Genomic DNA, 27,621 nt, shown 5'->3' on the forward strand with positions numbered 1-27,621 from the left:
GCTCCTCGCCCTCCTCCGCCGAACAAAAGAGCCCCGGCCGCCGGGGCTGCCCGCCCTCCCTAGCGCGCAGGCGCCGAGCCCCCCGCTCGCGGGGCAGCTTGGGACTTGGAGTTTCCCTCCGCACTACAACTCCCAGAGGCCCCCGCGCCGCCACCGGAAGGCCGTCTCCGCCCACCGGAAGTTCGGGCCTCCTCCGCCTCTTGGGAGTTGGAGTCTGGGGTCGGGGCGGGGGCACCTGAAAAGTAGATGGAGGCGGTTAAAATAAAAATACAAAAATGGGGGGGGGGGTGGTAGAGACTGTGAGGAGCTTCGCACCCGTTTCTTCGCCTTCGTCGTGTGGCGCCCTGCTTAAAAACAGTGGCTCAGTCCTTCCGGCAGGTGGCAGCTGTGACTGCTCTTCTACACGCAAAACAAGGCACTCTGGCAGGAGAGGCCGTGGGGCTCAGTGGGAGTCGCAGGTCATGGGTTCTAATCCCGACTCCGCCCCTTCTCGGCTGGATCACCTGGAGCGAGTCACTTCTCTGGCTCTCAGGATGAAGAGTGGGAGCTCCATGAGAAGCAGCGTGGCTCAGTGGAAAGAGCCCGGGCTTGGGAGCCAGAGGTCATGGGTTCGAATCCCGGCTCCGCCGCTTGTCAGCTGGGTGACTGTGGGCAAGTCACTTCACTTCTCTGTGCCTCAGTTACCTCATCTGTAAAATGGGGATTAAAAGTGTGTGAGCCCCACGTGGGACAACCTGATGACCCTGGATCTCCCCCAGCGCTTAGAACAGTGCTCTGCACATAGGAAGCGCTTAATAAGTACCAACATTATTATTATTAGGTCATGGGTTCGAATTCTGGCTCTGCCGCTTGTCAGCTGGGTGACTGTGGGCAAGTCACTTCACTTCTCTGGGCCTCAGTTGCCTCATCTGGAAAATGGGGATCAAGACTGTGAGCCTCACATGGGACAACCTGATGACCTTGGATCTCCCCCAGCGCTTAGAACAGTGCTCTGCACATAGGAAGCGCTTAACAAGTACCAACATTATTATGATCTTGTATCTTCCCACCCCCCCAGCGCTTAGAACAGTGCTTGGCACATAGCAAGTTTAGATCGTGAGCCCGTCATTGGGCAGGGACTGTCTCTATCTGTTGCCAAATTGTCCATTCCAAGCGCTTAGCACAGTGCTCTGCACATAGAAGCGTGGCTCAGTGGAAAGAGCCCGGGTTTGGGAGTCAGAGGTCATGGGTTCGAATCCCCACTCTGCCCCTTGTCAGCTGTGTGACAGTGGGCAAGTCACTTCACTTCTCTGGGCCTCAGTTCCCTCATCTGTAAAATGGGGATTAACTGAGCCTCACGTGGGACAACCTGATGACCCTGTATCTATCCCAGCGCTTAGAACAGTGCTCTGCACATAGTAAGCACTTAACAAATACCAACATTATAATTATTACTATAGTAAGCGCTCAATAAATACAATGGGATGAATGGTACCCTCATTCCAATTCGCGGGTCCACTAGGGCCAAATTGCTCAGCAATCCTTTCACTTTTAGTGCTGGCGTGTCTTTACCCTAATCCTCAGCCTTCAGCGTGGCTTAATGGAAAGAGCCCGGGCTTGGGAGGCACAGGTCATGGGTTCTAATCCTGACTCAGCCACTTGACAGCTGTGTGACTTTCGGCAAGTCACTTCACTTCTCTGGGCCTCAGTTACCTCATCTGTAAAATGGGCATTAAGACTATTAGCTCCACGTGGGGCAACCAGATTACCTTGTATCCCCCCCACCCCCCAACCACCCCAGCGCTTAGAACAGTGCTTGGGATATAGTAAGTGCTTAACAAATGCCATCATCATGATTATTATTCTCTGGGCCTCAGTTCCCTCATCTGTAAAATGGGGATTGAGACTTTGAGCCCTATGTGGGACAGGGACTGTGTCCAATCTGATCTGCTTGTATCCACCTCAGCGCTTAGTACGGTGCCGAACACATAGTAAGCGCTTAACAAATACCATTATAATTATTATTACTCAGCTATCTCATCGTGACATACCCCTACTACCGGAACAGCCTTGTTCTTCCCCTGCCTCCAGCGAAGCAGCGTGGCTCAATGGAAAGAGCCTGGCTTGGGAGTCAGAGGTCATGGGTTCTAATCCTGGTTCTGCCACTTGTCAGCTGTGTAACTTAGGGCAAGTCACTTCACTTCTCCGGGCCTCAGTGACCTCAACTGTCAAATGGGGATGAAGACTGGGAGCTCCTCGTGGGACAACCTGATCACCTTGTATCCCTCCCAGCGCTTAGAACAGTGCTTTGCACATAGTAAGCACTTAACAAATACTCCCTTTTTTTTTACCTTGTACCCCCTCATTGCTTAGTACAGTGCTTTGCACACAGTAAGCGCTTAACAAATACCATCACCATTATTAGCGTAGCATAGCTCAGTGGAAGGAGCCCAGTCTTGGGAGTCAGAGGTCGTGAGTTCTAATCCTGGCTCCGCCACCTGTCAGCTGTGTGACTTTGGGCAAGTCACTTCACTTCTCTGGGCCTCAGTGACCTCATCCGCAAATGGGAATGAAGACTGTGAGCCCCACGTGGGACAACCTGATCACCCCAGCGTGTAGAACAGTGCTTTGCACATAGTAAGGCCTTCACAACTGCCATCATTATTATTGTCTCTCCCATGAGCTTATGCCGTCCCCCCAAGAGGGGCAGGCACCTTGTCTTTGGTTTTGCCGCCCCCTCCCAAGTTTTGAATTGTAGGCTCTGCCCCCCGTCGAGGCTCGTTAAAGACTCCTGGTGGAATGGCACCTCCATAATAATAATAATAATAATGTGGGTATTTGTTAAGCGCTTACTATGTGCAAAGCACTGTTGTAAGCGCTGGGGGAGATGCAGGGTCATCAGGTTGTCCCACGTGAGGCTCAGTCTTCATCCCCATTTGACAGATGAGGTCACTGAGGCCCAGAGAAGTGACTTGCCCACAGTCACCCAGATGACAAGTGGCAGAGCGGGGATTCGAACCCATGACCTCTGACTCCCCAGCCCGGGCTCTTTCCACTGAGCCACGCTGCTTCTCCATCTCTGACCTCCACCCACGGAGCACTGTGGAAGTTTGCATGGGTTCAGCTTTAATAATAATGTTGGTATTTGTTAAGCGCTTACTATGTGCCGAGCACTGTTCTAAGCGCAGGGGGAGATACAAGGCAATCAGGTTGTCCCACATAGGGCTCACAGTCTTCATCCCCATTTTACAGATGAGGGAACTGAGGCCCAGAGAAGTGAAGTGACTTGCCCAAGGTCACACAGCTGCCAAGTGGCAGAGCCGGGATTAGAACCCGTGACCTCTGACTCCCAAGCCCGGGCTCTTTCCACTGAGCCACGATGTTTCTCCATCTCTGACCTCCACCCACGGAGCACCGTGGAAGCTGGCATTGGCTCAGCTTTGATAATAATGTTGGTATTTGTTAAGCGCTTCCTATGTGCCGAGCACTGTTCTAAGCGCTGGGGGAGATCCAGGGTCATCAGGTTGACCCTCGTGAGGCTCCCAGTCTTCATCCCCGTTTTCCAGATGAGGTCACTGAGGCCCAGAGAAGTGACTTGCCCCCTGTCACCCAGCTGACAGGTGGCAGAGCGGGGATTCGAACCCATGACCTGTGACTCCCCAGCCCGGGCTCTTTCCACTGAGCCACGCTGCTCTAAGTTTCGGGGGGCCTCCATTGAAAATAAAACTGCCTTGCGCCCGCCCCCGCGTGCCCCCCCCCCCCCGTCCTACAGCTGGGCGTCAAGGCAACGCCGGGCCTCGCGCTCTCCCTCCCCCGCCCCCTTCCCGCCTCAGGCTCGCGGGGCGGGAAAGCCCGCTCCGGCTGCTGATTGGCCGGGGTCGCGCGGGGACGTCGGCGAACGTGGCTCCTCATTGGCCACCGGGCCGCCCTCCCCGCACGTGCGCCGGTCACGCGGGAGGCCGGCGCGCGCCGCCCCTCGCGCCCTCGGGGGGGGGGGAGGGGGGCGGGGCCCCGTGACCCGGAAGAAGAAGCCGGTGACCCCTCCCCCCGGCTGCGGGCAGGGCCTGGCAGGGAGCCGGGCCGCCGTCGTTGACAGGTGAGCGGGAGCTGGCGCCTTCTCCCCAGCGCTTAGCATAGTGCTCCGCGCACAGGAAGAGGCCCTCCCACACTCAACCGCCCTTGGCCTCCCATCCCCCTCCCTGTGCTCTAATGATAATGATGGCATTTGTTACTCACCCCCCCTCCCTCTGCTCTAATAATGATGGCCTGTGTTAAGCGCTTACTCTGTGCCAAGCACTGTGCTAAGCGCTGGGGGGATACAAGGTCATTCATTCAATAGTATTTATTGAGCGCTTACTATGTGCAGAGCACTGGACTACTCATTCATTCAATAGCATTTATTGAGCGCTTACTGTGTGCAGAGCACCGTACTAAGCGCTTGGAATGAACAAGTCGGCAACAGATAGAGCCGGTCCCTGCCGTTTGACGGGCGCACGGTCTGATCGGGGGAGACTGGACGGACGAGAACGATGGCGATAAATAGAGTCGAGGGGAAGAACATCTCGTAAAAAGGTCATCAGGTGGTCGGTCCCTCGTGGCGCTCACACTTTTAACCCCCCATTTTCCAGATGAGGTCACTGAGGCCCAGTGAAGTGACTTGCCCAAATAATAATGATGTTGGTATTTGTTAAGCGCTATGTGCAGAGCACTGCTCTAAGCGCTGGGGGAGATCCAGGGTCATCAGGTGGTCCCACGTGAGGCTCACAGACTTCATCCCCATTTGACAGATGAGGGAACTGAGGCCCAGAGGAGTAAAGGGACTTGCCCACAGTCACCCAGCTGACGGGTGGCAGAGCCGGGATTCGAACCCATGACCTCTGACTCCCAAGCCCGGGCTCTTGCCACTGAGCCACGCTGCTCCCAAGCGCTTAGTACAGCGCTTCTCACCTAGCAAGTGCGCAATAAATAGATCGAATAAATAAAAAGGTCGGAAAAGGGGAGCGGCCGGCCACCCCGAGCAATGGGCCCAGGGATTGACATTCCAAAAGGATGCACGAGAAGCCCTTAGTACAGTAAACAGCATTAGGCGTGCAGTAAACACCATTTATTGATTGTGAATGTGTGTATTAATAATAATGTTGGTATTTGTTAAGCGCTTACTATGTGCAGAGCACTGCTCCAAGCGCTGGGGGAGATACAGGGTCATCAGGTTGTCCCACGGGAGGCTCACAGTTAATCCCCATTTTACAGATGAGGTAACTGAGGCACAGAGAAGTGAAGTGACTTGCCCACGGTCACCCAGCTGACAAGTGGCAGAGCTGGGAGTCGAACCCATGACCTCTGACTCCCAAGCCCAGGCTCTTGCCACTGAGCCACGCTGCTTATGTTGGTATTTGTTAAGCACTTACTTTGTGCAGAGCACTGTTCTAAGCGCTGGGGGAGATACAGGGTCATCGGGTTGTCCCACGTGAGACTCACACTCTTAATCCCCATTTTCCAGATGAGGGACTGAGGCACCGAAAGTGAAGTGACTTGCCCACAGTCACACAACTGACAAGTGGCAGAGCCGGGAGTCGAACTCAGGACCTCTGACTCCCAAGCCCGGGCTCTTTCCACTGAGCCACGCTGTGTCTGCCTTCCCCTCTAGATTGTGAGTTTGCTGTGGGCTGGGAATGTGTCTGTGTATTGTTGTACTCTCCCAGGTGCTTAGTACAGTGTTCTGCACACGGTAAGCGCCCAATAAATACTCCTGAATGAATGAAAGTGCAGGGGGAGACGGTGTGGGAAGGGCGTCCTTGGGAGGCAAAATCAGCTTATAAAAGTTGTTTTTTTAATGGCATTTGTGGAGCACCTACCCTCTGTCAAGCACCCTACTAAACGCTGGGGTAGATCCCAGCTCTGCCACTTGTCAGCTGTGTGACTGTAGGCAAGTCACTTCACTTCTCGGGGCCTCAGTTCCCTCATCTGGAAAATGGGGATGAAGCCTGTGAGCCTCACGTGGGACAACCTGATGACCCTGTATCTCCCCCAGCGCTTAGAACAGTGGCACATAGTAAGCGCTTAACAGATACCAACATCATTATTATTATTATCCCGGCTAGTGGAAGTCCCGGAGGGTCGACGGCTCGAAGCCTGGTTTGAGTTTTCCACGGGGCGGGGAAGCCAGGAAATGATTTGGCTGCCGCGTCGTACCAATGGGGCCGGGAACGTTTGCCTGGTAATTACCAAAAATTGAGGGCATCGCCAAAGAGCCGTGACTCACTGGCCGTCTTTGAATGACCCAAATGCCTTGGACTCGCCGACCTTTTTAACTTTTTAAGGGGAAGACTTAATCAGCAGGTGTGGGGCTGGCTGCTCGGGGACGTAAGGGTGTTTCATCACAGCAAAGGGTCAAGATGAAGGGGCAGGAGTCCAAAGAGTAATCGTCGTGGCCACAGAAGTCAGAGACTTTGAGACTTACTACTACAAATAAAAAAATCTGTGGTATTTGTTAAGACTTATTGTAATAAGGTTGGTATTTGTTAAGCGCTAACTACGTGCAGAGCACCGTTCTAAGCGCTGGGGTAGATACAGGGGAACGAGGTTGTCCCACGTGAGGCTCCCAGGCTTCATCCCCATTTTACAGATGAGGGAACTGAGGCCCAGAGAAGTGAAGTGACTTGCCCACAGTCACCCAGCTGACAAGCGGCAGAGGCGGGATTCAAACCCATGGCCTCTGACTCCCTAGCCCAGGCTCTGTCCCCCGAGGGACAGGGACTCTGTCCAGTTGGACAATCTTCTAGCTCCCGCAGCGCTTAGTACAGTGCCTGGCACTGGAAGTGCTTAACAGTAATAATGTTGGTATTTGTTAAGCGCTTACTATGTGCAGAGCACTCTTCTAAGCACTGGGGGAGATACAGGGTCAGCGGGTTGTCCCACGTGAGGCTCACATTCTTAATCCCCATTTTAATAATAATAATGTTGGTATTTGTTAAGCGCTTACTATGTGCAGAGCACTGTTCTAAGCGCTGGGGGAGATTCGGGGTCATCAGGTGGTCCCACGTGAGGCTCACAGTCTTCATCCCCATTTTACAGATGAGGGAACTGAGGCACCGAGAAGTGATGTGACTTGCCCACAGTCACACAGCTGACAGGTGGCGGAGTCGGGATTCGATCCCGTGACCTCTGACTCCCAAGCCTGGGCTCTTTCCACTGAGCCACGCTGCTTCTACTGAGGCACAGAGAAGTGAAGTGACTTGCCCAAAGTCACACAGCTGACAGGTGGTGGAGCCGGGATTAGAACTCATGACCTCTGACTCCTAAACCAGTGCTCTTTCCACTGAGCCACACTGCTCGTAAATTCCGTAATTATTACCGAGTGCTTACTCTGAGTCCTGGGGTGCACGGCCTAGTGGCAAGAGCCTGGGCCTGGGAGTCAGAGGTCGTGGGTTCTAATCCCGCCTCCGCCACTTGCCTGCTGTGTGACCTTGGGCAAGTCACTGAACTTCTCTGCGCCTCAGTTACCACATCTGTAAAATGGGGATTGAGACCGTGAGCCCCACGAGGGACAATCTGATTACCTTGTATTTACCCCAGCGCTTAGAACGGTGCTTGGCACATAGTAAGCACTTAAATACCAACATTATTATTATTCAAGATCGTCCTTTCGGACACAGTCCGTGGCCCACGTGAGGCTCACCATCGAAATAGGAGGGGGAGAACAAGAATCGAATCCCCATTTTCAGATGAGGAAACTGAGGCACCGAGAAATTAAGGGTCTTAAAGTCCCGCACACGGCAGGGAGGTGCCAGAGCCGGCATAAGAACCCAGGTGCTCTGACATCCAGGCTGTCTACGCTAGCGGAGAGGCCACTTGGTGTGGCCGGGGCACATCCATTTAGACTGTGAGCCCGCTATTGGGCAGGGATAGTCGCTATCTGTTGCCGAATTGTCCATTCCAAGCGCTCAGTACAGTGCTCTGCACATAGGAAGCGCTCAATAAATACTACTGAATGAATATTTACCAACTCTGTTGTGTTGTCCTCTCCCAATCACTTAGGACAATTCAGTGCAATACAGTACATGCATAGGAGAAACATGGCCTAGTGGCTAGAGCCCGGGCCTGGGAGTCACAGGGCCCTGGGTTCTAATCCTGGCTCAACCACTTGTCTGCTCTGTGACTTTGGGCCAGTCCCTTCACTTCTCTCTGCCTCAGTTTCCTCACCTGTAAAATAGGTTTTAAGACTGGGGAGCCCCAGGTGGGACAGGGACTGTCCCCCACCTGATTAGCAAAGAGCTTCCCCAGCGCTTAGAACAGTGCTTAGCTGCCTTTTCCCACCACACCCCGGCGGCACCTTCTTCGATCCTCCCAAAGCGACCTAATCACCGTGCTCCGGTCCTTGCCGCTCGACCTCTTGCTCCCGGCCTCTCCTCGACCCAGGACCTCCCTCCTCCCCCTTCACATCCAACAGATAATAATAATGTTGGTATTTGTTAAGCGCTTACTATGTGCAGGGCACTGATCTAAGCGCTGGGGGAGATACAGGGTCATCGGCTTGTCCCCCGTGGGGCTCACGGTTTTAATCCCCATTTACAGATGAGGTAACTGAGGCACAGAGGAGTTAAGTGACTTGCCCACAGTCCCACAGCTGACAAGTGACGGAGCCGGGATTCAAACCCATGACCTCTGACTCCCAAGCCTGGGCTCTTTCCACTGAGCCACGCTGCTTCTCTAACAGATAGTGCTCTCCCCGTCCACGGAGCCCTTCTAATAATAATAATAATGTTGGTATTTGTTAAGCGCTTACTATGTGCCGAGCACTGTTCTAAGCGCTGGGGTAGACACAGGGGAATCAGGTTGTCCCACGTGGGGCGCTCAGTCTTAATCCCCATTTTACAGATGAGGGAACTGAGGCACAGAGAAGTTAAGTGACTTGCCCACAGTCACACAGCTGACAAGTGGCAGAGCTGGGATTCGAACTCATGAGCCCCGACTCCAAAGCCCGTGCTCTTTCCAATGAGCCATGCTGCTTCTCTACTCAAATCCCATCTCCCCTAGGAGGCCATAATAATAATAATAATAAGAAGAAGAAGAAGAACGATAATTGTGCTGTTTGTTTAGCGCTCACTAGGTGCCAGGCACTGCTAAGCGTAGGGTAGGTACAAGATAGGTTGGACACGTCCCGCGTCGGGCTCATTTTACAGATGAGGTAACGGAGGCCCAGAGAAGTGAAGCGGGTCGCCCGAAGTCGCACAGCGGACGAGCGGCGGGGTCGGGATTGGAACCCACGTCCCCGCGGCTCCCAGGCTCCCACTCTCTCCACTAGGCCATGCTGTTTCCCAAATTAATCTCCGTCCTCCCCGCCGTATATCCCCTCGACTGCCATCTCGTCTCTTCCCCGCCACCCGAACACTTAAGTACCTGTTTTCTTTTCCTTTCAGACCGTGAGCCGGGAGTGGGACAGGGACCGTGTCCAACCTAATTATCCCGGGTCTACCCCAGAGCTTAGCAGCGCGTTGGAACATAGGAAGCATTTAGCAGATATAATACTCCAAGTTCTCATAACCCTCCCCTCCCCCCCAGAGCAATTATGTACATCTCTTTATACTCTATTACTTCCTCCTGGCTGTAATTTATTTTAGTGTCTCTCTCCCCCACTAGATTGGAAACTCTCACGGGGGGGGAGGAGGGTGGTGGGGAGGGAAGCAGGGGTCGTTGCGGAAGAGGGGAGGATGCTCGTCGTCAGTCCTGGGGCACGGAGCCCGAGTTTTTATTAACGCGTGGACCGCGGTGAGAAACTCCGCCTCGGGTTTGCGGCTCCGCTCGCCTCGGGGTGCTGAGTGGGAGGGAGGCCCCGACGAGCCACCCGTGGCCGTGGCCGAGCTCGCGGGGAGGCAGAGGCGTCGCGCCGGGGGAGGTCGTGGGTCTCCACCGAGGTGCGGAAAGAAACCGGGCTGATTTCCGAGGGACTCGAGCCCGCCCCTCTTCGCCGGGCAGCGTCCAGTGAGCGCCCGCGGCGTGCAGAACCCCGTGCTGAGCCCTGCGGAGGCAACTCCGGAGCCGGGACGTGACCCCTGCCCTCGAGAAGCCTTCAGTCCAACGTGGGAGGCAGGCGGAGTTAGAGTTTGGAGGAGGAAACTTGTCTGTCTCCCCGCCTCTAGACCGCGAGCTCGTGGCGGGCGGGGAATGTCACCGTTTGTTGTCGTATTCTACTTTCCCAAGCTCTTAATACAACGCTCTGCACGCAGCGAGCACGTAATAAATACGATTGAATGAATATACTCAGGCAGCAGTGTCGGTCGTATTTATCGAGCGCTCACTGGACGCAGAACACTGGACTAAGCGCCTGCGAGCGGACGATATAACAATAGACAGACACATTCCCTGCCCTCGGTGAGCTGACGGACATTAATAGAAATAATAGAAATCAAGTGCTTTCTAAGTGCTGTGGGATTGGCAAGGTCAGTCATATTTATTGAGCGCCTACTGTGTGCTCGGGAGAGTACAATATAACAGTAAGACAGACCCTTTCCCTGCCTACAACGAGCTTGCAGTCTAGAGGGGGAGACAGAGGTTAATAGAAATAAATAAAATTACAGTTACGTACGTAAGCGCTGTGGGACTGGGAAGGGGGGGATGAATAAAGGAAGCAAGTCTAGGCGATGCCGACGGGAGTGGGAGATGAGGAAAGTTGGGGCCTCTTGGAGGAGATGTGTCTTCAAGAAGGCTCTGAAGGAGGGGAGAGTACATGTCATATAGGTGTGCCGAGAGAACGAATCGAAGAATAGGTGAAATAAATGCTGAGATAAAGCATGTACCTGCTCTTTTAATGCTTGTGAGTGGGAAGACATTGATTTTTTTTTCCCCCACCCAAGTGATTATTTTTAAGCCCACTTGGGCGAGGAGGCAGATCGCTATTTATGGCCAAAGACCGTGACTCTTCGTACAGATCCGGAGAGCCGGGAGGGAGGAGGGAGAAAAGCAAACTCAGCGTGGACCCGGAGAATAAATCGATCAGTCAGTCAGTGGTATTGTGGAGTGCTTACTATGTGCGGAGTAACGATAATAACGTTGGTATTTGTTAGCGCTTACGATGTGCGGAGCATTGTAGTAAGCACTTGGGAGGGAGGATACAAAGGGATTCGCAGACACGTTCCCTTGCCCATATCTAACCCTGAAGGTGTTGTGAGGCAAAGGATTTCCAGACCTAGAGCGAGATCCAAGGTGCTGGGAGGCCGGGGAGGAGCCGACTATTAGAAGATGAATGTCTGCTCCTGGATTTTCCCACCTGCCTGTTGTTTGGTGGACCGTTGAATCCCCTTTCGTAGTCCGCCTTGGGAAAGTGGTTCTCCTTCCTATGTGAGTGAAAGGCTGGTTGGCGATCGGGGAGCCAACGGATCGATTCTCTTTGACTTGCGGATGTTGGGTTAATTCAGATTCCAAGCAAACTTCTCCGCAGTTCATTTTCCTCAAGGAAGGCTGTCGACTCCATTAACCCGAGCGAGCAGATCATCGCTACGAGAAGCAGCGTGGCTCAGTGGAAAGAGCCCGGGCTTGGGAGTCAGAGGTCATGGGTTTGAATCCCGGCTCTGACACTTGTCAGCTGTGTGACTGTGGGCAAGTCACTTCACTTCTCTATGCCTCAGTTACCTCATCGGTAAAATGGGGATTAAAACTGTGAGCCCCACGTGGGACAACCTGATCTCCTTGTATCCCCCAGCGCTTAGAACAGTGCTTTGCACATAGTAAGCGCTTAGCAAATACCAACATTATTGTTATTATCGTTTACCAGAGTCACCTGGGAAAGCTGAGTCACTTCACTTCTGTGCCTCAGTTCCCTCCTCTGTAAAATGGGGATTAAGAGTGTGAGCCCGATGTGGGACATGGACTATGTCCAACCTGACTAGCTTGTACCTACCCCAGTGCTTAGTGCAGGGCCTGGCACATAGTAAATAATAATGTTGGTATTTGTTAAGTGCTTACTATGTGCAGAGCACTGTTGTAAGCGCTGGGATAATACAGGGTAATCAGGTTGTCCCACATGAGGTTCACAGTCTTAATCCCCATTTTACAGACGAGGTCACTGAGGCCCAGAGAAGTGACTTGCTCAAAGTCACGCGGCAGAGCCGGGATTCGAACCCATGACCTCTGACTCCCCAGCCCGGGCCGTTTCCACTGAGCCACGCTGCTTCTTAGTAAGCGCTTAACAAATTCCATAGAAAAACAAACCACCTCCGCCCCCAAATCGCCGTGCACTTCCCTAATATCGGGGTGGAGAGGAGCCCCCTCTTTCCTGAAACGTTAGCTGTATGCTGGCAAACCATAAACTAAAAGGAAACTCATTACAGACTCTCCTAATGTGAAGGCAGAACTAATAAGAGAATGTGTTCAAAATTAATTGTGGGACTGGAAGAATGATTGGGGGGGTGGGGGGGCGAAGGAGAGAGAAAACCCGGCCTATCCCCCCGAGCCCGCCTGAGCGATTTGTCGGCTTCTGCATATTGGCGCTGCTCAGTTTTCATTTCAAGGGAAATTGGAAAGGGAAATTAAACCTCATTGTTACGATCTTGCGAGGGAAGGCTGGGGAGGCAGCAGCTAGAGCGGTTGGTCGTTCCCGTACCGTAGCAGAAATGGACATCGTCGGTCCTTGTTCTCCGGCGAGCCGAGTCGCGGCCGGGGCCGGGGGGCGCGGGGGGAAAGCGGGGGTCCCCTGCCAGACCGGGGGATATTGCCGCAAATGAAAACGCTTCTGGGCGAAGAGAGAGAAAGAAGCCGGGCCTTTGGCTTAACGAGTCCTTTTTCTTTTTATGGCACTTAAGCGTCTACTCTCTGCACCCGGGGTAGAGACAAGTTCCTCACGTCCCTGTCCCACAGGGACTAAGTAGGAGGGAGAACCGTTTTACAGTGGGGAAACCGAGGCCCAGAGAAGTGAAGCGACGTGCCAGCGGGCAGCTGGCAGGGTTGGGATTAGCACCCGGACCCTCTGTCTTCCAGGCCCTTGCTCCCTCCGCTAGGTCACGCTGCTTTTCAGAAGGAGCTGGAAAACTTGCGCTCGGAAAAGGAGCTGCTGGAGTGAAACGGTCTCACCGTGGTAATGTCCGTCTCCTCCCCTAGACTGTAAAGCTCACTGTGGGTAGGGTACTCTTCCAAGCGCTCAGTACAGTGCCCGGCACATAGTAACCCCGGTTAGCTCAGTCGGTAGAGCATGGGACTCTTAATCCCAGGGTCGGGGGTTCGAGCCCCACGTTGGGTGGTCTGATTTTTCGAGAAACAGCGTGGCTCAGGGGAAAGAGCCCGGGCTTGGGAGCCAGAGGTCATGGGTTCGATTCCCGGCTCTGCCGCTTGTCAGCTGGTGACTGTGGGCAAGTCACTTCGCTTCTCTGCGCCTCAGTTGCCTCATCTGTAAAAGGGGATTAAGACTGTGAGCCTCAGGTGGGACGACCTGATTACCTTGTATTTCTTTCAGCGCTTAGGACAGTGCTCTGCACATAGTAAGCGCTTAACAAATACCAACATTATTATTATTATAGTAAGAGCTTAACAAATACCCTCATCATCAATAAATACGATCGACCGACTGACGGTTCGCTGGGGCTCACGGAAATAGAGCGGGGAGCCGGGGTTGGCTGACCTTCTCCGGTGCCCTCAGCTGCTGCCAATCCATCAGTGGTATGTATTGAGCACCTACCCTGTGCAGAGCACTGTGCTCAGCGCTTGGGAGGCTACAATAGCATGGCTAAGTGGAAAGAGCCCGGGCTTGGGAGTCAGAGGTCAGGGGTTCTAATCCCGACTCCGCCACTTGCCAGCTGTGTGACTTTGGGCAAGTCACTTCGCTTCTCGGTGCCTCAGTGGCCTCATCTGTAAAAGGGGGATGAAAACTGTGAGCCCCACATGGGACAACCTGATCACCTTGTATCCCCCCCAGCGCTTAGAACAGTGCTTGACACATAGTAAGCGCTTTACAAATACCAACATTATTCGAATAGTAGACAGCGACTCTTGGCTTCACAAGAAGCACATCTGCCTTGGACAGAGGGGCGAGAAGCAGCGTGGCCTAGTAGTGAGAGTCAGAGGACATGGGTTCTAATGCCGCCTCCGCCACTTGTCTCCTGTGTGACCTTGGGCAAGTCACTTCACTTCTCTGTGCCTCTGTGACCTCATCTGGAAAATGGGGGGGTAGACCGGGAGCCCCACGTGGGACCACCTGATGACCTCGTATCTACCCCAGCGCTTAGAACGGTGCTTGGCACATAGTAAGCGCTTAACAAATACCATCGTTGTTATTAATTCTGTAACCGGGGCACTGGGCATTGAGGCATTTTGGTCTCTTTTGGACTGCGGCCGGGGCGGGGGGAGGGGGCACTATTAGATGCCCCCCGAAGCTTCCACTCCCGCCCCGCAGCTCCCCACCCACCGACCCCAAGCCAGAGCCGAGAATCCCCCACCCATCGCTTCGTCGGATTCGCTCCCGTTGAGGGACTTCGGCTCGTCTGGCGTTCTGGGGAAGAAGCCGTTTCACTAACGAAACAGCGGTCCCGACCTGCAGGAAGTTTACAGGAAGAAGAGAAACCTCAGGCCAGATAGCCCTGCCCAGGGGATTTATAGTTCTCTCAAACGGAGTAACCACTTCTGTTTCACCCAGGGAACTGAAAATCCACTTAGGTTTCCCCGGGGGCTTGTACCAAAGTGCCGGGGTTTTCCCCCCGCTCGGAGCGTGGGAAGAATCTCTCCAGGTGGACGACCCGAACGTGTCTTCTTCGGGGTTTTTTTTTTTTTGGATAGATGTGGCGCTCCAATGGGGTCTTGGGACAGGATGCTGGAAAATCCAGAACAGGAGGTAAGGACCGCGGTCTCCAGGCGGGGAACGGAGCGGTCGGGGTGACGAGAAGGAGAGGGGAACCTTGAGCGGTGCTCGCGTGTGACGAACCCTTTAGAAAACTTGGAATATCAAAAAACCCCGAATGGGTGCCGCCATTTCATCCAGTCGTATTTACTGAGCGCTTACCGTGTGCAAAGCGCTGTGTTAAGTGCTTGGGAGAGTACGGTAAAAGCGGACTCTCTGAGGCACCCCATCCTGGGTTCTTGCCTCCTCTCCCGGGGGCGGTCCTGCGGGTGGGGGTCCCCAGCCTGTCCACCGCAACAGCCCGGTCGGGAAGGAAGCGTTGGCGGGGGCCGCGTTGTCCATTCCAAGCGCTTAGTACAGTGCTCTGCACATAGTAAGCGCTCAAAAAATACAATTGAACGAATGAATGACGGGAGCATTTCCGGGCGGCAGGAGCTGATCGCCGTACGCGTCCAGGACCCCCGCGTGCAGAACGAGGGCTCCTGGAATTCCTACGTGGACTACAAGATATTCCTCCACGTAAGTACGCTCAGCCGTATCGGCGGAGGGACTTAGTGAGCGCTTACCGCGTGCGGAGCGTTGGACTGAGCGTTGGGGAGAGGATGCAACAAGAGAGTTGGCAGACACATCCCTTTCATGCAGAGAGCTTGCGCTCAGGGTAGGGAAGCCCCAACCTCGAATCCCAGATACCGCGGTGGGTCTTTGGAGCGCAGGACATCCATTCTGTAGGGTAAAATGAACAGCCACAGATCTTTTGGGGTGTTTTTATATTGTTTTGGGGTTTTTTTGGACACCTGGGAGTCAGGGGACCTGGGTTCTAATCCCAGCTCTGCCGCTTGCCTGCCGGGTGCCCCTGGGGCAAGTCACTTCACGTCTCTGGACCTCAGTTCCCTCATCTGCAAAACGGGATTCAATACGTGTTCTCCCTTCTACTTAGACTGTGAGTCCCACGTGGGCCTTGATTAGCTTTTATTTACCCCAGCACTTAGTACAGTGCTTGGCACGTAGTAAATAAATACCGTTATTATTATTATTCTCCGGATGCTTCAGTTTCCTTACCTGTAGAATGGGGATGAAACACTTATTCTCCCTCCCCTTCGGATTGGGAGCCCCATGTGGGGCAGAGACCGATTATCCAGGATCGACCCCAGCGCTTAGTACAGTCCCTGGCACACGGCAAGCCCTCGAAACAAGCAGCGTGGCCTAGCAGATAGAGCACGGCTCTGGGAATGAGAAGGACCTAGGGTCTAATCCCGGCTCCGCCACGTGTCTGCTGTGTGACCTTGGGCATGTCGCTTCACTTCCCTGGGCCTCAGTTACCTCGTCTGTAAAATGGGGATTAAGACCGTGAGCCCCATCGGAGGACGGGGACTACATCCGACCCGATTGCGTTGTATCACCCCGGCGCTTAGAACGGCACCCAGTAAGGGCAGAGAAGCAGCGTGGCTCAGCGGCAAGAGCCCGGGCTTGGGAGTCAGAGGTCATGGGTTCGAATCCCGGCTCTGCCGCTTGTCAGCTGTGTGACTTTGGGCAAGTCGCTTCACTTCTCTGTGCCTCAGTTCCCTCATCTGTAAAATGGGGATTAACCGTGAGCCTCACGTGGGACCACCCGATGACCCTGCATCTCCCCCAGCGCTTAGAACAGGGCTCTGCACATAGTGAACGCTTAACAAATACCAACATTATTATTATTAAAAATACCAAACACCCCACTTATCAGTCTTCTTTTTGTGGGTGCTGGGTGTTGTGGGGGGCGTTCCACCTCCCCTTTCCGGGGCCCCTGTTCTGCAGACCAACAGCAAGGCCTTCACCGCCAAGACGTCGTGCGTGCGACGCCGTTACCGGGAGTTCGTCTGGCTGAGGAAGCAGCTCCAGAGAAACGCCGGCTTAGTGTGAGTGTCCCGTGGCTCTGGCCCGGGCCGGTGATCGGCGGGTGACAGCTCGCGGGGGCCGGGGGGCGATGGGGAAGGCCTGCCACGGCTTCTCCCGGTCTGGGTCAGCAGTCTCTCCCCCGCTTTCAAAGCCTTATTCTTCCTTCAAAGCCTTCTGGAAGGCCCTTCTCCTCCAAAGCAGCGTGGCTCAGTGGAAAGAGCCCGGGCTTCGGAGTCAGAGGTCATGGGTTCGAATCCCGGCTCGGCCACTTGTCAGCTGTGTGACTTTGGGCAAGTCACTTCACTTCTCGGTGCCTCAGTGACCTCAGCTGTAAAATGGGGATTAAGACTGTGAGCCCCACGTGGGACGACCTGATTCCCCTGCGTCTACCCCAGCGCTTAGAACAGTGCTCGGCACATAGTAAGCGCTTAACGGATACCAACGTTATTATTATTCCGACTGAGCCCTCCTTTCCTCTTCCCCCACTCCCTTCTGCGTCGCCCTGACTCGCTCCCTTTATAATAATAATAATTATGGTGTTTCTTAAGCGCTTACTATGTGCCAAGCACTGTTCTCCCAGCCCCACAGCCCTTCTGTCTATATCTGTCATTTGTTTCGATTAATGTCTGTCCCCCCCCAGACTGTAAGCTCCTTGCGATCAGGATACGCATCTGTTTCTTGTTTTGTCCTCTCCCAAGCGCTTAGTACTGTGCCCCGCGCCCAGTGAGCGCTCAATAAATACGATTGACTGACTCCCACTTAGCCTCCAGATCCTAAGCCGACTCCTCTTTACCTCGCAGGAAAGCAGTGCTACAAAAGGGGCCCCCTCTGGTCCGTCTCGGTGGCTCGCTCGCCCGGACCTAATTGAAATGAGTCTTTAAATGCCGGGTGGCTGGTTTAATCGGTTGGTTGCTGGCCGTTATCAGAACCATCAACCAGCTATTACGCGACAAAGCCGCTCTCCCGCCCGCCTGACGGGGAGAAAGCCCGGAGCTTTGGCTCCAGCGCCGGCCCCGCCGAGCCAGATTAGACCGTGGAAGCATTTGGGCTGCAAGCAAACCGGAGGGCGACGTGGCTCCGAACCGCGCGTGGACCTCGGATTGTCCGATCTGGTGTCCGCCGGGGATTGGTGGCAGAGCGGGCGGGTTTCATCCCCTCGGCGAGGGAGAGGGGAGAAACCCCCATCTTAAAAGGCAGTTTTCGTTTGGGTTGCTCCGCTAATAATGACGACGGTATCTGCTAAGCGCTTACTCTGTGCCAGGCACCGTTCGAAGTGCCGGGTTGGGTACGAGCCAGTCGAGTTGGACACAGTCCCTGTCCCACTTGGGGCTCTCGGTCTCAATCCTCATTTTACAGATGAGGTAACCGAGGCACGGAGAAGCGAAGCGACTTCCTCAAGGTCACACGGCAGACGCGTGGCAGAGCCGGGATTAGAACCCACGACTTTCAGATTTCCAGGCCCGTGCTCTATCCACCACGCCATGCTGCTTCTAATTTTAGTAAACTCCTTGAGGGCGTGGATTGTCTCTATCTGTTGCTGAATTGTAAATTCCAAGCACTCGCTATGGTGCTCTGCACACAGTAAGTGCTCTGTAAATAGAATAGAAGCAGCGGGGCTCAGTGGAAAGAGCACGGGCTTTGGAGCCAGAGGTCGTGAGTTCGAATCCCGGCTCGGCCACTTGTCAGCTGTGTGACTTTGGGCAAGTCACTTTACTTCTCGGTACCTCAGTTACCTCATCTGTCAAATGGGGATTAAGACCGTGAGCCCCACGTGGGACAACCTGATCCGCCTGTGTCTACCGCAGCGCTTAGAACAGTGCTCGGCACATAGTAAGCACTTAACAAATACCAACATTATTATTAAATACAACCGAATGAATGACCGTATCTGTCACGGCCGTAGTCTATTCTCCGTGACGCTCAGTGGACGGCCGTGCAGTCATTCAGTGAATGGAATTTATTGAGCGCTTACTTCGGACAGCACATTGAATAAAGCGCCTAGGGGAGTACGCTGAGAGTTGGTAGATACGTTCCCTGCTTAACGCAGCTGTAAAATGGGAATAACCTCCTCAGGGTCACCCCTGGAGAGTTTCCAGTCCTCGACCAGTCTCGACTACGGGAGGGAGAGTCGAACGGAGGCCTGTCCGGTCCATTCCTAGCTTGGCCAGTGGCTAGCGAGTGCCATCTGCTACCAGTCAAAAGTCACCCGGGCTGAGCAGCAGCGGCAACGGGAGAGAGTCGAGGGCGGAGACTCGTTTCCTACACGGAAGGAGGCGTTGGTAAAACGCTTCCGGATTTTTACCGAGAAAACTCCCTGGATCCGCTGCCGGAACGATGGCAGATGGAAGTGGGACGTTCTGGGAGAGAGGTGTCTGTGGCGGCGCTATGGGTCGGATGCGACTGGACAGCATAAGACAACATCAATCGCAACAGTGTTAGAGAAGCAGCGTGGCTCAGCGGAAAGAGCCCGGGTTTGGGAGTCGGAGGTTGTGGGTTCTAATCCCGGCTCCGCCGCTTGCCAGCTGTGTGACGATGAGCAAGTCACTTCACTTCTCTGTGCCTCAGTGCCCTCATCTGTCAAATGGGAATTAAAACTGTGAGCCCCACGTGGGACAACCTGATCACCTTGTATCCCCCAGTGCTTAGAAAAGTGCTTTGCACATAGTAAGCACTTAAATACCACCATTTATTTTAACAAAATGGGGATCAGAGGGTGAGCCTCAGGTGGGACAGGGACTGAATCCAACCCGATCAACTTAGAACAGTGATTGGCATTTAAGTAACGGAGCTCTGGGAGGATACACTGTCATAGAGTTGGTAGACACATTCCTTGCCGTAAAGGAACTTCAAGTCTTCAGAAGGAGACGGACATTCAGCTAAATTGCAGGAAGGGGAAACAGTGGAGGATAAAGGTGTGGACAAAAGGGCTCGTGGGCGGAGGGTGGGGTGAATGTCGCGTGCTTACCACAGGGCGTGGATGACGCAGAAGGAAGAGGGAGAAGGGGAAATGAGGGCTTAGCTGGGGACGGGCTCTTGGAAGAGATGAGGATGCTACGGGGATTCAATTCCCGTTCTCCCTCCTACTTAGACGGTGAGCTCCACGTGGGACCTGATGATCACGTATCTGCCCCAGCGTTTAGCTCAGTGATCGGCCCCCAGTAAGCGCTTAAGAAATGTTGGTATTTGTTAAGCGCTTACTATGTGCAGAGCACTCTTCTAAGCGCCGGGGGAGATACAGCGTAATCAGGTTGTCCCGCTTGAGGCTCACAGTTAATCCCCATATTACAGATGAGGTAACTGAGGCCCAGAGAAGTGGCTTGCCTACAGTCACACAGCTGACAAGTGGCAAATCCGGGATTCGAACCCATGACCTCTGACTCCCAAGCCCGGGCTCTTTCCACTGAGCCACGCTGCTTCTCTGCAATAAAGACCACAGTTATTATTGTTATTATTAGATGAGCTTCTAGTAAAATGACCTCATCTGTAAAATGGGGATTAAAACTGAGCCCCACATGGGACAATCTGATCACCTTGTATGCCCCCAGCGCTTAGAATAGTGCTTTGCACATAGTACGCGCTTAACAAATACAACCATTATTATTATTATTAAAGTTGCAGAGCTCAGCGAGGGCTCAAATACCGCGGATTGACTGAGGGGTGGGCTTCCCTTCTCCCGCCGTCTCTCCCGGCCCCCGGCCGTTTTCCCTCGCAGACCCGTGCCGGAGCTCCCGGGGAAATCCACCTTCTTCGGGAACTCGGATGAGTTCATCGAGAAGCGGCGCCAAGGACTCCAGCACTTTCTGGAGAAGTGAGTGGAAGGCACGGCGCCCACCCCCGAGGAGGGCACCCTGCCAACTAAGAGGAGGCGGGGGAATCCCGGGGTGGGGGGGCAGGCCCATCTGGGGGAGCGGGGCGGAGTTGGGTTGGGATGCTTGCAGCGGGCTCTTCCCGCCGCCCCCATCCCGATGCCCCCCAGGGCCCGCCGGTCCCCTCAGCGGGCCGAGGGGGAGCCGGGGGCGCGGGGTGACGCCGGAGCGTTTGACCGCAGAGTCCTGCAGAACGTAGTCCTCCTTTCGGACAGCCGGCTCCACCTCTTCCTGCAAAGTCAGCTGGCGGTGGCCGAGATGGAGGCCTGCGTCCAGGGCCGCGGCTCCCTGACCGTGGCCGAAGCCATCCTCCGCTACGCCATGTCCAACTGCGGCTGGGCCCAAGAGGAGGACCCCGGCTCTCCCCGCCTGGCCATGGGGGATCTGCCCGGCAGGTACCGGAGGGAGCGGCGGCTGGCGGGGCGGGGGGGCAGCGGGGAGAGCCTCTCAGGACCAAGTCCAGTCCTTTTCCTCGAGCAGTTATTATTATTATTATAATAATGAGCAGCAGTGATGTCTAGTAGAGCCAGGGCCCGGCCGTCAGAAGGACCTGTCTTCCAGTCCCGGCTCTGTCAAATATCGGCTATGTGATCTTGGACGAGTCACTTCACTTCCCTGGGCCTCAGTTACCTCATCTGGAAATCGGGGATTAAGAGTGTGAGCCCCGTGGAGGACGGGGACCGGGTCCAATCTGATTAACTTGTATCTACCCCAGTGCTCAGAACAGTGCTTGGCACCTGGCACTTAATAAAAACCGCAGTTGTTATTTTTTAAGGGCATACGTTAAGCGCTTACTACGTGCCAGGCACTGTCCCGAGTGCTGGGGTAGATATAATAATGGACACAGTCCATGTCCCACATGGGGCTCACAGTCGTAATGCTCATTTTAATCGATCCGTCCATGGTATCGATTGAGCACTTCCCGTTTGCGGAGCTGTGCTACGCACTTGGGCGGGTCCAGTACAACAGATTTGGTAGAAGGACTCCCTGCCCAGAACGGGCTCGCAGTCTAGAGGAGCAGACAAGTGGCGGAGCTGGAATTAGAACCCAGGTCCCCCGACTCCCAGGCCCAGGCTCTTTCCACTTAGGCCACGCTGATGGTCGTTAGGTCAGTTCTAGTTAAAGCCTTGTCCTTTGTGATTCTTCACCCCCTCACCTCCCCCTGCCCGCCAGCGGGCACTGGAAACGCCTGTGGGAGGCCGAGGTGGCGGGGGATGGGACCCCCCCTACCATGGTGAGGCATGCTCTTCCATTCATTGTCGTATTTATTGAGCGCTTACTGTATTAAACGCTTGGGAGATTACAATATAGCAATAAACGAAACCCATTCCCTGCCCACCATGAGCTTGCAGTCTAGAGGGGCAGACAGACGTTAATATAAATAAACGACAGATACGGACACAAGTGCTCTAGACTGTGAGTTCGTGGTGGGCAGGAACGTGTCTGTTGTTACACTGTTGTCTCCCAAGCGCTTAATACAGTGTTTTGCGTACAGCAAGTGCGCAGTAACAGCGTGGCTCAGTGGAAAGAGCCTGGGCTTCGGAGTCAGAGGTCATGGGTTCGACTCCCGGCTCTGCCACTTGTCAGCTGTGTGACTGTGGGTGAGTCACTTCACTTCTCTGTGCCTCAGTTACCTCAGCTGTAAAATGGGGATTAACTGTCAGCCTCACGTGGGATGACCTGATGACCCTGTATCTACCCCAGCGGTTAGAACAGTGCTCTGCACATAGTAAGCGCTTAACAAATACCAACATTATTATTAAATACAATTGAATGAATGAAAGTGCTGTGGGGCTTGGGGGTGATGAGTAAAGGCAGCAAGTCAGGGCGACGCAGAAGGAAGAGGGAGCAGTGGAAAGGAGGGCTTAGGGTTCTAATCTTGGGTCCCCCCCTGCCACATATCTGCTGGGAGATCTTGGGCAAGTCACTTCACTGCTTTGTGCCTCAGTTCCCTCATCTGCAAAATGGCGATTCAGTCCCTGGCCTCCCTCCTGCTTAAACTGGGAGCCTCATGTGGGACCTGATTAGCTTGTATCTACACCAGCGCCTAATACGGTCCTTGGCCCGTAGTAAGCGCTTAACAAATACTCCAACTCTTATTATTACGGTTACTGTCATTATCATCCTCACGGGCTGTCGTCTCCCCTCTCCCGGAACAGCCTCTCCAGTTGCCGTGCTCTCCGCCGGTGTGGCTGCAGACTGTCTTCGCCGCCGCCGCCCCTGCAACAGAAAGAGGAAAGAGAGGCCGGGGAGGTGTGGGCTCCGGCTGATGACTCTCAGGCTGCTCCCGGGGAGAGCCAGGGCCTCCCTCCCCCTTCCCCGCCACCGCCGCAGCTGCCCTCGCCCTCCAGCTGTGACTTTGGAAGATCCAGGACGAGGAGCCCTGTTCCCCCCTCCTTGGAGTGGCATGAGGAAGAGGCAGAGGAGCAGCCCGGGCACCCGGCCGGCGTCGTAGACTCCCAACCCGGTCAGTCCGAGAAGTGAGCCGTCTGGCACGCGGGGAGAGCTGGCTCCGAAGCGGCCGGGCGACGATGCGAAGAGAGGGGAAAGCAGCAGGGAGTGGGCGGCCCCCCACTCCGAGCCGGGGCCCGTCTGAATCCGCACCTGGGGCTGGAGCTGCCGTCGCGCCAAGCCCCTTTCCCACGGCCCCTGGGATATCTGAAGAGGAAGCCGGCTTAAACCCTGTAGATCGGGGTCGGTCCTTCTTGACCCCCGTGAGCCATTCCTCTCTAAAATCCCCCCGGTTATGCCGGGTGAGTCGGCCCCCCGCAAGAAGGAAAACACACACCTGTCATTCTCACACACTCTCCTCTCTCGGCTTCTCTTTCTCCTCTGTCCTTCTCCTCTCCTTTTCCTCTTCTCTCTCTTCCTCTCCTCTCTCTGTCGTTCTCTTGCTCTTTCTCTCTCTCCCCTCCCACAGGCAGCAGGGTACTTGCTGACACTTTGGTACTTAATATCGCAGCTGTGCGTTGCCCCTCCATGAGCTCTTCCACCTGGATGCCATCTGCCCACGTGGATTTCTAGCTCTCCCGACCGAGACCGGGGGCCGTCTCCCTACCAGTTGTTGGGATGGGGAGGGAGGCCGGCCAGCCACCGGCAAGCAACGTCCCCCCACCCCCCCGCAACTGAAAGCCCGGACCGCACCCGAGCCGGGTGGGCGGGCAAGGGGGATCCTGCCGCCCGGGGTCCCTCCCGATGAAGGCCGGATTTCCGCCCGGCAGAGGGAAAAGGGGAGGCGGTGGGGGGTCGGGCTGGGGCAGGAAGGAAGGGAAGGCTTATTTTGGGACTCCGAGCTCGGTCGAACCATCGGTTTCCTGTGGGGAGCCAGGAGCCGACACGTTTAGAGCTTCCTCCCGGCTAGGCCGAGCCCCGGGGCTGAGCTGAGGCCGCCTGCTCGGTTAAGTGGGCGGGGGAGAGTTTTCTCTCATCAAGGAAGCAGAGGGCTCCGGGGACGGGGAGCGGGTAATGATGGGGCGAGGAATCCGTGTCTCTGGCCCTCGGTGAACACTGAGAGGCCCGAAGCATTTCACAGTCGTCCCCCGCCCCCCCCCGCCGCCGCCTCCCCGCTCTGCTGACCACCAGCCTGGGCCGGGCAACGGTCAAAGAGTGAATTTAGGGCAGCGCCGCCCTGGCCTGAAATAAAACTCCGGCGTCTAAGACGGTCGTTGCAATCTGTGTCTAACAAGCTGTGGCGGGGAGGGAGGGAGGGAGGGCTGGAAGGAAGTTACCTCGATAAATCATGAGTTTATCAGCGTGGAAATAACGGTCCAGAAGAGCACGGCCCGCCCGGGCTTCAGGCGGCCAGACCTTGCGGTTCACCCGTGGAAGGGGCCGTCCCCTCCCCGCCCAAGAGCCGGGATCGAGTTCGGATCTCAGCTCGGGGCCTCGGATCTTGTTAGGAGTAATTTGCTCGCAGGCCAGCGGAGGGGCCAGGTGCTGGGAAGCGAAAGTGGGCTTGGCACCTCGCCTCCATCCCTCCCGTCGCCTTCCACCGCCGATCCCTCACCTGCCGGGGAAGCGCGGGAAGGAAACCTACGGAGGAAACGCCAGCGTGCGCGGCCAAAGGAGCTCATTTCAGAAGCCACCACCGACCCAAACCCCCTTTGCAAAAGCCCGACAGATGCTAGCTAATGGCATCCACTCTACCCATTGGTGGGGGCGGTTCATGAATATGAACGAGCCCGACGCTCCAAATGGTGCAGCTGTGAAGCCAGCTGTGCCTGAAGCTCTCTGAGCGCAAAACTTCCAGACACGAGCCGGGGGGTGGTCTGTGTCGCTTCCCCCTACTCAGCCAAACCCCGGCAAGGCGGGTCGGGGTTCTTCAGTTCCTTCACGCTGCTCCCCGGGCGCTCGCTCTTCCCCCGAGCTAGTGCTCAAGTCCCGGCGGCAGTTGGGGCTGGTGGGGAGGGGGCGGTGATGGTGATTTGGGGCATTTTTTTCAAAAGGGGGGGAAGAAAAGGTCCAGGCTTACATTTCTCCCCTTCGGTTGCTCACCGAGTCGGAGGATGAGCTAGCCGAGGCTTGGCCCCCTTCTGCTGCTGCTGTGGTGGGTGGGTGGGAACACCACAGGAGTTGTGCTGGGATCCAAATTCTTGCAGGGAGGGCAGGGGGAAGGGGAGGCCTTTCTTCAAACAAGGCTCGGGCCGCCTAGAAAGGCGCACCCTTAGGCCTCCTTCCTTCTGTTCTTGCCGGGTGCCGTCTTGGTTAGCCTGGCAACCCAACCTGCCCGTTAATCTGGGGACTCGCACCCTAAGCTTGCTACTGGCGCCTTCTGAAAGAAGCAACTTGGACTAGTGGAAAGAGTCCACGCCTGGGAGTCAGAAGGACCTGGGTTCTAATCCCGGCTCCGCCATACCTCTGCCATTTGACCTCGGGCCACTCACTTCACCTCTCTGTGTTTCAGTTGCCTCATCTGGAAAATGGGGATTATGACTGTGGCTCCAGGGTGAAACATGGACCGTGACCAACGTGATTAGCTTGTATCTACCCCAGGGCTTAGAACAATGCCTGGCAAGGAGTAAATACCTAACAAATACCATTAAAAAAAAAAAATAGCATGAGAAGCCTCTTCTCTTTGCCAGAGGCAGGTCAGTTTGGCCCGCCTGGCCCTTCTTTCCTCCCCCAACTTTCTGCTGAGAGCACAAACCTATTTAAGGTTTAAGAGACCTCTTAAACCAATTTAAGGTTTAAGAGAAGCAGCGTGGCTCAGTGGAAAGAGCCCGGGCTTTGGAGTCAGAGGTCGTGAGTTCGAATCACAGCTCTGCCACGTCAGCTGTGTGACTGTGGGCAAGTCACTTCACGTCTCTGTGCCTCAGTTACCTCATCTGTAAAATGGGGATGAAGACTGTGAGCCCCACGTGGGGCAACCTGATTCCCCTGTGTCTACCCCAACGCTTAGAACAGTGTTCTGCACATAGTAAGCGCTTAACAAATACCAACATTATTATTTAAAGGCTCTTAGTTTGGCTCGGGGCAATCAACGGTATTTGAGTGCTTACCATGTGCAGAGCACTGTAGTGAGCGCTCGGGAGCGTATAATACAACAGAATTATTGGATGCGTTCCCAGCATCCAAAAGCTTACAGTCTTTTTGTCTCCTGCCCCGCCTCCCAGCGACTGCCCCTGAGTGGGGCTTTTAAATGGCGTTTTTTCAGCCTTCTGCCCATTGTTTTTCTCTCAGGATAGTTGTCTTTCCTCACTGAGGGCAGAAAGGCGGACCGTCTAGATCAAAAGCCGTAAACCTAGAGTTCGTCGGGGGGAGGGGACGTGTCCACCAGCTCTGTTCTACCGTCCTCTCCCAAGCGCTCAGTACAGGGTCCCGCTCACCTTAAGCGCTCAATCCATTCGATAGATCGATCCCTGGAATGATGTCGGGTCCCGAGGGGGCGGGGTGGTGGAAAGGAACGTCGACCAACTCCGCCTGCCCCCGGGAGGCCGCAGAAGCTTTAGAGGGTAGGGTTGGCGTGGCATCTGTGGATCGAGAGTCCGCTGCCAACTCGCCGTCGACGCCAACCGCGTAACGACTGCGGGGGGAGAGAGAGAGAGAGCGCCTTCTTTCAATCAAGGGCTGGGCACCGTTCCTAGGGCTTGCTTTTCCAGGCCTTCCCTTGCCAGTTTGAGCCAGGTATGTGGCGAATGCAAACCCGCACACAAACACACACGCAGACGGGCTCAAGGTAACCTTTCTTCAAGCTGAGGAAGTGGCTTCCCTCACCGCCTTCCCTTCCAAAGCTTGGCCCGGCTCCACCCTCCCGCTCTGGAAGCGGCCCAGCTGTTCTTAAACCTCGCGTCCCCTCGGCAAACGCCGGGAGAGCTCCCGGGATATTCTGGCACGCGGGCAGAGGAGAAGCCGTCCGGCCGGAGCGTCTGGCGGTCAGAACGACACCCGCTTGAGAACTCTGGGGCTTGGGTCGAGAACCCGAGACCCAGACACCCCGACGTAATAACCAGGAGAGTGCCCAGAAGCAAGACAGACCCCCGTTTTTCAGAGCGTGCGTACGCTCGAGGCCAACCAAGAGGAGGCCGTAACTCTCTCCGCTCCACCTGCATCTGCTGGCCGAGGATGGGGAGAGCGTGGCACCTTTCCATCCTGCAGAGAGAGGTGTGTGAGAGGCAGGACACCTGGAAAAGGAGAGATAAGAGACTGTGGAAGGTCCCTTTCCTGGGTGGGGAGAAGAACGGAACTGCCGCATCTGCGATCTCCAGGCTGGATGACGGCGGCCCCACCGGTCCAGGTTTTCAGCTCGACGTTCTTCCCTTCTGCTTCCTGTCTGCCCGCAGCTCGGCCCTCTTCCTTCCTTGATTTAGGGTGGCCGGAACCCGCGGCTCGCTTGCCTCTGGTCAGCGGCACTTCCCGATCCGGCCGAGAGAGATGGCGTTGGCCGGGGTCCTCCGCGAAATGCTCTTCTCCCACGGAACCCCGGCCGGGTAGTTGGAAAAACGGCCCCACGGCCCCAGCAGAAGAGAGCGGCTTCTAGAGCCAAATGATCGGGGTGTCGTCTCCCCCTCTAGACTGTAAGTTCCTTGACACGAATGGAGACCTAAGTCTCCCAAGCGGCTAGTACAGTGCTCTGCACACAGTAGA

General features: G+C 55.2%; 1 protein-coding gene and 1 non-coding gene across 3 annotated transcripts; both read left to right on the forward strand.

Annotated features, from left to right (window-relative positions):
- Positions 1–3,995: 3,995 nt before the first annotated feature.
- On the forward strand, positions 3,996–24,197 carry SNX11 (sorting nexin 11). Of its 2 annotated transcripts, none has more exons than XM_029075242.1 (7): positions 3,996–4,075; positions 14,740–14,794; positions 15,233–15,319; positions 16,592–16,692; positions 20,385–20,480; positions 20,721–20,933; positions 22,698–24,197. In XM_029075242.1, the coding sequence occupies exons 2-7, from the start codon at positions 14,753–14,755 to the stop codon at positions 23,020–23,022; spliced, it is 864 nt and encodes a 287-aa protein (XP_028931075.1). In that variant the 5' UTR covers positions 3,996–4,075; positions 14,740–14,752; the 3' UTR covers positions 23,023–24,197. The 2 variants fall into 2 exon arrangements, with proteins under 2 accessions (XP_028931075.1, XP_039769480.1); XM_039913546.1 differs by having other exon boundaries at positions 20,754–20,933.
- TRNAK-CUU lies at positions 13,137–13,210 on the forward strand. Its single transcript has one exon. It is a non-coding gene; the product is annotated as a tRNA-Lys (tRNA).
- Positions 24,198–27,621: the final 3,424 nt, after the last annotated feature.

The sequence above is a fragment of the Ornithorhynchus anatinus genome, chromosome 11, assembly GCF_004115215.2.
Source record: "Ornithorhynchus anatinus isolate Pmale09 chromosome 11, mOrnAna1.pri.v4, whole genome shotgun sequence".
Classification (NCBI taxonomy): Eukaryota; Metazoa; Chordata; class Mammalia; order Monotremata; family Ornithorhynchidae; genus Ornithorhynchus; species Ornithorhynchus anatinus.

What these genes read in the sequence shown, in the direction of transcription:
- SNX11 (XM_029075242.1), top strand. Translation starts at nt 14,753, where the DNA reads ATGGGGTCTTGGGACAGGATGCTGGAAAATCCAGAACAGGAG. An exon ending in CTCCAGCACTTTCTGGAGAA is followed by an intron (nt 20,481 to 20,720) that starts GTGAGTGGAAGG and finishes GTTTGACCGCAG; the next exon opens with AGTCCTGCAGAACGTAGTCC. An exon ending in ATGGGGGATCTGCCCGGCAG is followed by an intron (nt 20,934 to 22,697) that starts GTACCGGAGGGA and finishes CTCCCGGAACAG; the next exon opens with CCTCTCCAGTTGCCGTGCTC.